Here is a 10,924-nt window from a genome sequence, read left to right on the forward strand (position 1 = left end):
AAGGATCACAGAATTAGTGCCAGTCGAAGAAAGAACTAGGCCTTTTAGTCCTAGACTTTTCCCTGTGGTTGTCATCTCATAGGCCTAACAAGCAGTGATGTAATGTAACACAATAATACTATGGTGGATTTGTCTCAAACCACTTTTAAAAAACAGAACCGTAGCCCCGGTCCTAGAACTGATAAAGTGTACAACATATTCAAATGAAATGCACAGTAAATACAACACACAGCACGACACTTAAGAATCCAAAATAAAAACACAAGATCTGTCCGTCAATTAAATGTGTTTTTAATGGACAAATAAATATAACTTCAGTGTCTTTTTATGCTGCAGCAGCAGCAGATGGTTAAATGTGACGGAGTCCTCAGAGGACATCCCCCGTCTGGGGAACAGCTTGCCAATAACTGCATCCGGCAGAGCAGACCAGTCCACTTACATTGGCTTAATTCAAAAAACAGGACCACCACTTTTTACTTTATTGGAATCAACACAGATATAAGATCAAATGTACAAGTCATAAAACTCCACCTTTAAAATAAAGGTCAACTCAACACAGTCCTGTTGTAATAATTCAGGATAATGACAGTTTTCTACACACACTAAACAATAACGTACGAGGAACTTGGTGATATGACTTCTGCTCTTCGATCCTCTGTTAGATTACAGGCAGGTGCTTTAAATCTTTGGAATCCTTCCGCGCATAGCAACACTTCATACATTCTCTCAGTGCACCCTATCAGAAAGGAAGTTGTTTGTAAAGGAAATCCAACAACGAACAGTGATCATGGGCAGAACAAATAAATATTTTGAGTCGAGGATACAATCCCCACTTGCCTGTTTTCAGATCTGTGTGTGCTTTAGCCAACTTCTCTGACTGTAATCGTCATGCCATACATGACAACGCACATACAGATCTGGGACCAGCCTAAATCATGGGCAATATATATAGATTTTTTTTTTGGGGGGGGGGGGGGGGGTCTCAGTGCCTGATTTGATTTGTGTAGGTCTCTCACAAGTACTTGCTTCATAGACCATGGAAACACGTGGGTGGGTGGCCTTTGGACTAGGACTGACAGTAGAGAACATGTAGAAGTACAGTTTAGTACAAGCAAGAAAATATATATCTGCTATTACACACACTACTAGCGCGCCCATATTTTAACTCTTTCCTGCTCGATGTTTCAACTGTAGATCAGTGAAAATAAATAACTCCAAATAAACAGTATAATGTTAAACAGTATCACAGTAACAGGTAAGTAAGTAAATGTGTGTAGGTTAAATGTTTTGGAAAGAATCAGTGGTATTGGGGCCTGGGTCAAAGTATATATATTTGTCAACTTGATTAAAATACTGCTAACACCACACACCTAGTGTGACAGTTATCAAATGCCAACTATAAAATGCATAGTGTATTGGAAAGAAAACAAATATTATTTGTTGACCCAGGTCTCGTTGGAATGTCAGGTTGCTGTAGTAACAAGGGGTCCAGTTGGTCAGCAGAACAGCGGCCCAGGTTCTTCATGCTATGTAGGGTGCCCCATAGGGGGGAGGAGCATTCTTGGATGGAATAGCCATGGTGTCATCATATGGGGGTAACAGTACCTGGGAATACAGAATAAAGGGTGATCAAGACCAGACTCCTCTAACGTGTGACTGACAACAGAACACAAAGTGTTCAAAACTGTTTGACATGGTTACAATATATTTAGTCACTGGCAAAGACTACAAGCAGTAATATTGGTAGTGGGTCAAACAGCAATTGGTCAAATATACTCTTGAGGATAAAGTGAAAATAGTGTGAGCTCTCAGAAGTGACACAATGGTCATATATAGAGAGGATGACAGATGATTTCAAAACAGATCTGTAATGATTATATAATAGTCTGGATGGGAGAACAGAGAGAAATGAGAGAACGGGAGACCGTGAATGAATATGGTACAAGTTTATTGATAGGCCAAATCTATAGAGAGGGTCATGAATGAATGTGGTCCAAATCTATTGGAGCGGGTCCAGACTGAAATCAGTGAAGTGAAACAGAGTGATATTCAGTTTGGATTCCAGGCTGTGACTGTGGTTCTCAGACAGCAAGTCAAGTCCACTGTAGACCACATTTACATCCTATCTGACTGACATGAGTCAGGTTCAGGCAGCCAATTCCTCTGTGTCTTTGACGAGGTAAAGTAGAACTCCGTCTCAGATGTCCTCTCTTCAGACTACTACACTCTCTCTCTGGGGAACCAACCAAATACTATCATGGGAAATGGCTGGCCGTGTGTGTCTAGTCCTGGACTAAAAATCAATGTGTGTCTGGAAAACCGCCCCCTCGGTGGCTCTGCTCAGTCCAGACATACCGACTTTCAGAAATGTGGAAGACATCACATCTACAGTAGGCTATCCCCAATATTGTCTTACGTCAGATAGCGCGACTCCATCTGCTCTGTTCGAGGGCTTAGCGTCGTGTAGGAGTGACGCCACCTGTCGGAAGGCAATGCAGTATCCCTGATTATAATAACCTGTCAGTAATACACAGACGGCTGCAGTCTACCTTTATACATGAAGTGTGCAGTCGGTCAATCCCCACGATAGATTTAAAAGGAATGGACTGGTGTAGGAAACTTCCTCTAAATCCCTCAATCAACAGCATTTAAGTTCAGGAGGGGAGTAAGGGAGTGCACACTTCAGGAGAGAAGTAGGGAATCAGAACACTCCCGTAGACTGGTGGTCTACCAGAATATTGTCTGACCACTTGCCCAGTGGAAGCCTTAATTGACAAGCCTAGACCTACGGAAAGCATGGCAGGCAGTATGTTGTTTTTCTAGCACATTTGACTAATGATTTGAATGGTTAAAAAGAGCAGTCTCGTCCAGTCCCTTCATAGCTAAGGTGTTTTACACATCGAGGACCTGAAGGGCCTCAGCTTCTCTAGACCAAAACATCACGTCATTCCTCTACATCAGGGGTAGGCAATTCCTTTGTCTTTAAATAGGCAAGTCGATTAAGAACAAATACTTATTTACAATGACGGCCTACCAAGAGGCAATAGGCCTCCTGCGGGGACGGGGGCTGGGATAAAAATAATAATACTGTAGGACAAAACACACATCATGACAAGAGACACTACTACATAAATAGAGACCTAAGACGACAACACAATATGGCAGCAACATGACAACACAGCATGGTAGCAACACAACAACAACACAGTAGCAACACACCATGGTACAAAAACTAGATTTCGATTTTTGGTCGGAGGGGGTGGTCTGGGGGCCGGTACATAAAAATAGTTTGTACGCTGTAAATTGACCACAACTAAGCCCAAAGAGAGATTGTATCACACATGTCCATTTTAAACTGAAACCATCTATAGCCGGCCCATGCTCTCCATGTTCAAAACAAACCATGAGCATCATGAACCATTCGTAGTGGCTTGGAATTGAAGGTTTATATTCTGGGGACAAATAAAAATCTAATTTACTTAAGCCTACTCCATCCCTTTTAGATATCAAACTCTTGTCAATTACAACATTATATAGTGACACATTCTACTGGTAGAACAAAAAGTCCTGATAATGGTATTGTTCTGACTCTCATCATTGAGGTACAAACACTGTTCTGACAACACCTTTACTCTCCTCTCCTACACCTGCATTGTGACATCACACAGTAACAGTCTTCCCCCAGGCTAGCTGGATGAGCAGTGCTGCAACGGTCTGATCGCTAAACTAGATCCTTGCCATGTTTTCAGGCTGTATTTCTCCCCTCCCCTGGTTCAACAGTGGATAACGTGTTGTAATATCTGCAGCGGAAGCAGAGGATAAGCAGCCAGGTGGCCAAGCTTGGGCTATATGATACCAGTAGGAGAAAGAGAGAGACAGACCGAGATCTTTTCAATGAGTAGGTGTACTGCAATGTACTGTAGCCATATTAATGAGTTTGCCAGTGTGGACTAGAGCCTCATCCACGCAAAGCCCCTTACTACAGCCCAACTTACTACAACTTTATACTTCCTTCCTATACTGACATGATGGCTTAACTGTTGGAATGTGCTCTCCCTCACCGTCTTGAGGGGAACCTAACCTACGCATAATATGAACCTGATCCGTGACCTGGAATAAGTTCATCCTTTTTCCATTGGATGTGAGGTTTCTATGTTTTCTTTGTAAACACACAATAGCATCACACTGAAATAAATCTGTCATAAAAAAACATCTAAAGATTTCTCCAGAATGAAAAGCACAAAGCAGAGGGAGTTTATGAGGAAGGGAGGGTAATTATAGAGTAGATGAGATGTATCATATGAATACAAAGAGATATATTATGATAATACAGCACTGGTAAACATCTAGATTGTTTTCAACTCTGCAAGCAAAGGGTTGAGTTTGAAATAGATTTGAAATGAAATAGATGCTTGTGTCCTGTGACTTACCGTGGTGTCATTAGTAGTGACGTATATCAGGACTTCTGTGGTGCTTCTTGCACGCACATACCGGTAGCAATTCCACACACACGCTATCAGGTACGCCTGCAAAGGGAAAACCATTATCAAAGACATAAAAGAAAAGAAATGTCAGCTGCTGATAAAGTTAAGGTACAGTATCTGTCAAAGGCTAAATATTCATCTTAATCCAAAGGGGTACTGTATAATTAATTCAGAAAGCATTCAGATTCAATCTCCAGCCCAATGCAGAGGGGTGTCATTCATTCACAAAATTACAAGACTCAATGTCCAGTCCATTGCAGAAAGGTATAGTATAGTACAGCTCATTCATGAGAGTGGCACAAAAACAAGCTCGGGTAGCTTTCTGTGGTTCTGTCCTGTCCAGCCAAACAACATCTGGTAAAGCAGTAGGCAACTATAAAACAGTCTAGGACCGAGCTCAGCTGTATGTATACACAGTGCATTCGGAAAGTATTCAAACCTCTTGATTTGTTCCACATTTTGTTACTGTACAGCCTTATTCTAAAATTGATTAAATTGCCCCCTCCCCATCAATCTACACACAATACCCCATAATGACAGAGCCAAAACAGGTTTTTAGAATTTGCACATTTCTATATATAACATTTACAAATGTTTTCAGACCCATTACTGAGTACTTTGTTGAAGCACCTTTGGCAGCGATTAAAGCCTGGAGTCTTCTTGGGTATGGCGCTACAAGCTTGGCACACCTACATTTGGGGAGTTTCTCCCATTCTTCTCTGCAGATTCTCTCAAGCTCTCTCTCAAGTTGGATAGGCAGCGTCGCTGCTCAGCCATTTTCAGGTCGGGTTCAAGTCCGGGTTCTGGCTGGGCCACTCAATGACATTCAGAGACTTTCCCAAAGCCATTCCCGCGTTGTCTTGACTGTGTGCTTAGGGTCATTGTCCTGTTGGAAGGTGAACCTTCGCCCCTGAGTGCTCTGGAGCAGGTTTTCATCAAGGACCTCTGTACTTGGCTCCATTAATCTTTTCCTCGATCCTGACTAGTCTCCCAGTCCCCGCCACTGAAAAACATCCCCACAGCATGATGCTGCCACCACCATGCCAGGTTTCCTCCAGACATGACGCGTGGCATTCAGGCCATGGAATTCAATCTTGGTTTGATCAGACCTGAGAATCTTGTTTCTCATGGTTAGAGTTCATTAGGTGCCTTTTGGCAAACTCCAAGTGGGCTGTCATGTGCCTTTTACTGAAGAGTGGTTTCCGTCTAGCCACTCTACCATAAAGGCCTGATTGGTGGAGTGCTGCAGAGATGGTTCTCCTTCTGGAAGGTTCTCCCATCTCCACAGAGAAACTCTGGAGCGCTGTCAAAGTGACCATTGGGTTCTTGGTCATCTCCCTGACCAAGGCCCTTCTCCCCGATTGCTCAGTTTGGCCGGGCGGCCAGCTCTAGGAAGAGTCTTGGTGGTTCCAAACTTCTTCCAATTGAGAATGGTGGAGGCCACTGTTTTCTTGGGAACCTTCAATACTACAGAAATGTTTGGAACCCTTCCCCAGACCTGTGCCTCGACACAATCCTGTCTCGGAGCTCTACGGACAATTACTTCAACCTCATGGCTTGGTTTTAGCTCTGACAAGCACTGTCAACTGTGGGACCTTTTATAGACAGGTGTGTGCCTTTCCAAATCATGTCCATTCAATTGAATTGACCACTGGTGGACTCCAATCAAATAGTAGAAACATCTCAAGGATGATCAATGGGAACAGGATGCACCTCAGCTCAATTTAGAGTCTCATAGCAAAGGGTCTGAATACTTATGTAATTAAGGTATCTGTTTTTTATTTTTAATAAAATGCGCAAACATTTCTAAAAACCTGTTTTCGCTTTGCAATTATGGGGTATTGTGTGTAGATTGCTTAAGAAAATGTTTTATTAAATACATATTAGAATAAAATGTGGAAATAGTGAAGGGGTCGGAATACTTTCCGAATGCTCTATATATATCCCACTGCACACACCACTTAAATGAATTGACACCTCTGTCAATTTTACGGTCTCTTCAACAATGTGCAGTAAAAACTGTAGACCTCCATATGGTATATACTGTCTATAGACATTCTGTAAGAAATTCCAAAAGACATTCCTCAACATGCTAAACTCACATACAATCGTCAATCCTCTGTGGATGATATGCTGGTAGAGGTAGCAACATCTATACAGAACAATTATCACTCACTGACAGCTGAGCTACGTATCAACCCTTACTTTTGGATTGGACCAGAAGTAATAGAAACGTGTGGTCATCCGCATTATTATAGCATGTTTGCATTAAGATGCTCTCAGTAAGGCATCTCCACAGTTTTACATGGTGACACAGAGCCTTACTGAAGTCTATAAAAATAAAACACATCCTCTTTCTCTCAATCTGTTTCCCTCCATCTGGATGGTCTTTGTACGACACAGGAGCTCTGTCGCAGCAGCCTAATAGAGCTAGCAGGCCATTTAGAGGGGCTTTTACAGTGCCATAAAACAGAGTTGTATAGTGTGGTGGGACATTGGTAGTTGGCATCATCTGACAGTTTGTCAGAGCTAATGTGAAAGCTTTCTAACTTGGATGGGCCAAGAGCAACACTGACGAGGGCACTGCCTCAATGGCTCCCATTATGGTGTTATGAAAACAGCCTTGTGAAACGGCTCCTGACAGATGTTTGAACCTCTGCAGAATCCTCTGTCCGTCCGGCAAAGGTTTCTGTCATAAAAATAACCTGAATAACTTCCCCAGATGAACACCATTTTCCTCTCACACAGCATAAGCACCGTTTTGTCACTCATACAGTAAGTAACAAAACTTATACAATGTGTTAGGAATCTGTGGTAGGGAAATTTGCGTGTGTCAGTTCAGTAGCAGTTACCTTGAAGGTGAGAATGCATCCGATGAAGAGGAGCACGATGAAGACCAAGCACACGTTGCTCATGGCCATGATGTCCTCTTTGTAGGGGAAGTTCTCAGGCTGTGAGGGTGACACCAGATAGTCAGACGGACAAAATCAGCTTGGGGGTAAAGAGTGTGGTGGCTACATCAAAAATGGCACCCAATTCCTTATATGGTGCACTATCTAGTGCATTATACAGGCAATAGAGTGTCATTTCAGGGACTTTATTAGAATAATAGTTTGACTTTGGAGTCCTTCTTACCAGCTGTTGGAGGTAATCTTGTATGGTGTTGGGGTAGACCACAATACTAACAGCCACCAGGGTGTTCAGTGCACAGTCAAAGACTTGGTAGCAGAAGAATGGGATGATCCAAGCAGCATGTTGCTGAAACAGGAAAAACAGTTTTATGTTAGCCACGAGGGAATAGCATCTGAAGAGCTGCAGCTGCAGGAAAGACTAATATATCTATCTGAAAAAACTATGATTCAAACAAAACGTTCTGAACGATGCATTAAACGTAAATCAATGTGTTTCTGGTGGGAGGTTTGGTAAACTTACTCCAGTGGGACCCAGCCATTCAAGACCATCTCTGTAAATCTTGATTTGAAAGTTTGGTTTTAAACTACATTTGGACAATAATGTGTAAACTATATTTGGACGATCCTCCTAGTGTCTTCATCTGTATTCATTCTTACGAGAGCAGACATAGTATACCAGTACAAGCAACAGCAGAACGCTATTGATGTGACGTTTACTTACCTTATACGCACCGTAGGTCGCCATCCCAGAAATTAGTATCATCAGCAACGAGATCGCTGAAGCAATACACATGTCTGGAATAGAAGGGAATCATACTGTATACAAGGTCTGCATTCAAATAAATTAATAACTGTAGCAAATGATGAGAAAATCACTTGGTGTTTGCCCTTGGGTGGTGATTGAATTAATCTCACAGTAATTTACAAGCTTATAATAAACTCAGCTCATTCCTAGTTTGACACTGATTATGTGAAAATGACCCAACTTGCTCTGAGTAGATGTGACCTGATCTTGATACTATGACATTGAGTGGATTTCACAGAAAACTAAAATACTATGTCACCGACTGTCAGCGTCACAGTAATCCTGTCCATCTGTGCACAGCCCAGAGAACACAGTAGTCTGCTCCAACAGAACAGAACAAAAGCCAGTCTGCTTTAGTTCTGTAACTAGCCTGAACTGAATCACTGCCTGCCTCATAGAAATGTGCAGTTCCACCTATCATGGCACATTGATTTGAACAGGGATGGCCGTTCTAGTAATTATATTTCTATGGCCTGCCTAATGCAGGGCCAGTTGGACCAATGGCAAAAGAGATCACAGGACCGCTTAATCTGACCGGAACTGGGTCAACTCAGTCAGTTTCAATCAGACACTACTGTACAGACAACCAATGGCAGACATGTTAATTTGGCCAGCATATGCTGCTACAGTTCACTTCCAACCTGGGCAAGACCTAGCTGATTTAGCAAGTTTGTGAAAATACCCAACACAACTGAACATTAGACATGCGTGCCCACGGACAGAGATTTGATCGGCTTTATTGTGAAGTGAGAGAAATACTGACTATTGGCTGCTTTCAATGATATCAAGTGATTTATAAAACCAGTAGTTTTGACGTTGATATGTAACGCCATAGTAGTTTCCATCATTGTCATCACATACACTCTGAGAGGAGTTGGCTAGAGCACAAACACACTGGCCCGTCAGGCTACTAAGGAGGCGTGGGCAGGCCTATGCAACGTCACACACATCTATCCCAGCATAAAGCTATGGGCTACTTACTGGCGTCATCCATGTCATCTAAGTCGTTAGCCAGCTCAGCACTGGTCAGATGGTACTGGTCAGGATCACCCAGGGCCGTGACGAGGATGAGTAACACCACCGCATTGATCAGCTAAAGGACATTAAGACATAAGGACATTTAGACTGACAAACAAGATAGGAATAGGATACACATTAATAGATCAACATTAGGGAAAGGTTCAACTTCAACATGAAGGAAAGGCTCCACAAGCATTTGATGGCATTGATCAGCTAAACACATAAAGACATCAGGACCAGTCTGACTGACAGGAGGATACAGATACATAATAGCTCAGCCTTTATTATAAAGGGATAACTTGCTCATCCAAATTACTTCATTATAGGATTCATTACTTAGGAACTATTTGGCTGTGTTCCAGGTAAGGAAATAGTCATTTTATAATTTGAGTGAACCACCTCTAACTCAGCAGTGTAGGCTGACATTCAATTTAATGTCAACATGATGGAAGGACTCCACAAGGATAGTAATGGTGCATTAACTTTTGAATTAATTCTACATAAGTGCACAATGGAAAATGAATTATTGCCATAGCCTAAAGGCGTCTGACACAAGACCTGTAAGCTGTCCTGAAGGGCTGAGTGTACTGAACAATTCATTCATGTTTTTTTCCCCACTGGTGTTTGGTTACGTTAACCCCTTCTTGGACTCCTTAGCGGAATAACTTGTTCGTCCATAATTAAAAACAATCCATTAAATAAATGTTATCACTCGCAGCCAATCACAATGAGACTACTTTCTGCTGGATAAACATTAACATTGAAAAACGTCATACAAATAATAACACTGTTTTTGTTGGTTGTTGAGACAATCTAAATAGTGGTATGTGAATAATAGCGACTGTGAATGCTCACCATATACCAAACCCCCAGGATAACGGTGCCCGTGCGGACATGACAGCACAGGCAGCATCTGGTGGAATGCCATCGGTCCCACGGGGAAATCATATTTTACAATCCAAGGATGAGGCACTTCACATATATCTATATCTAACTGTTAATGATAAACAATCCAAATATATCGAAGTGAATTTCTTCTCCGGCAAGCGCGGTGTCGTCTGCTATTAGCGATAACACCCTCACGCCGGCTCTAGTGATCAACTCAGGCAAGTAGCAAACATTGGAGCATGTGACCTGAGCTGGATAGGATCAAGAGCCGGTGATGTAACTAGTTGTTTCGAGAATAATGTTCCCATCATCCCTCACCAAAGCCGGGAAATTTAAATAGTTATACTGTAGCTGCCTGCTATGTTTATTGGGATATGTTGAATGAGAATAGTCACACGTCACAATAATGCCTTTCTTTATGATCTTTATGGTAGAAATTAACAGAAAGGGCATATTTGAATCTATTGCATTTGGAACATTCTGACAATAAAGACAGAGGTAAAGGACAAGTATCAAACACAATTTAAATAATTCAACAGACATTACTGTCCACAATCAGGAGAAATGGAAGCAATTCACATTTCCAGAGGAAGAAAGACAAGTGGAGAAAGGTTCAGGGTGCAGAATAAACATGGTCCAACATAAGACAATACATCAAAACTGTTGGTAGAGCACATGCCTACATTACCCAACCAATTAAGGCATCAAATTGTATTCCTGATTACTGCATCATTACAAGTACACCATTGATTAAAGCAGTTTGAAACCATCCTGTCTACAGCAGGACTAAACATTACTTTTCACTACACACCAAT

General features: G+C 42.0%; 1 protein-coding gene across 2 annotated transcripts; it reads right to left on the reverse strand.

Moving 5' to 3' along the window:
* Positions 1 to 275: 275 nt before the first annotated feature.
* LOC115140925 (lysosomal-associated transmembrane protein 4B-like) lies at positions 276 to 10,356 on the reverse strand. 2 transcript variants are annotated; one of them, XM_029679392.2, is made up of 8 exons: positions 10,077 to 10,356; positions 9,183 to 9,294; positions 8,118 to 8,191; positions 7,620 to 7,742; positions 7,337 to 7,435; positions 4,431 to 4,526; positions 2,417 to 2,479; positions 276 to 1,605 (listed from the first exon to the last, which is right to left on the reverse strand). In XM_029679392.2, the coding sequence occupies exons 1-8, from the start codon at positions 10,167 to 10,169 to the stop codon at positions 1,522 to 1,524; spliced, it is 744 nt and encodes a 247-aa protein (XP_029535252.1). In that variant the 5' UTR covers positions 10,170 to 10,356; the 3' UTR covers positions 276 to 1,521. The 2 variants fall into 2 exon arrangements, with proteins under 2 accessions (XP_029535252.1, XP_029535253.1); XM_029679393.2 differs by lacking the exon at positions 2,417 to 2,479 and having other exon boundaries at positions 10,077 to 10,353.
* Positions 10,357 to 10,924: the final 568 nt, after the last annotated feature.

The sequence above is a fragment of the Oncorhynchus nerka genome, linkage group LG14, assembly GCF_034236695.1.
Source record: "Oncorhynchus nerka isolate Pitt River linkage group LG14, Oner_Uvic_2.0, whole genome shotgun sequence".
Lineage (NCBI taxonomy): Eukaryota > Metazoa > Chordata > Actinopteri > Salmoniformes > Salmonidae > Oncorhynchus > Oncorhynchus nerka.

Excerpts from the sequence above, each read along its gene's own strand:
- LOC115140925 (XM_029679392.2), bottom strand. The coding sequence starts at position 10,169 with ATGATTTCCCCGTGGGACCGATGGCATTCCACCAGATGCTGCCTGTGC. Across the intron at positions 9,295-10,076 it reads TCCTGGGGGTTTGGTATATG|CTGATCAATGCGGTGGTGTT; the intron begins GTGAGCATTCAC and ends AATGTCCTTTAG. Across the intron at positions 7,436-7,619 it reads AAGATTACCTCCAACAGCTG|CCTGAGAACTTCCCCTACAA; the intron begins GTAAGAAGGACT and ends TCACCCTCACAG.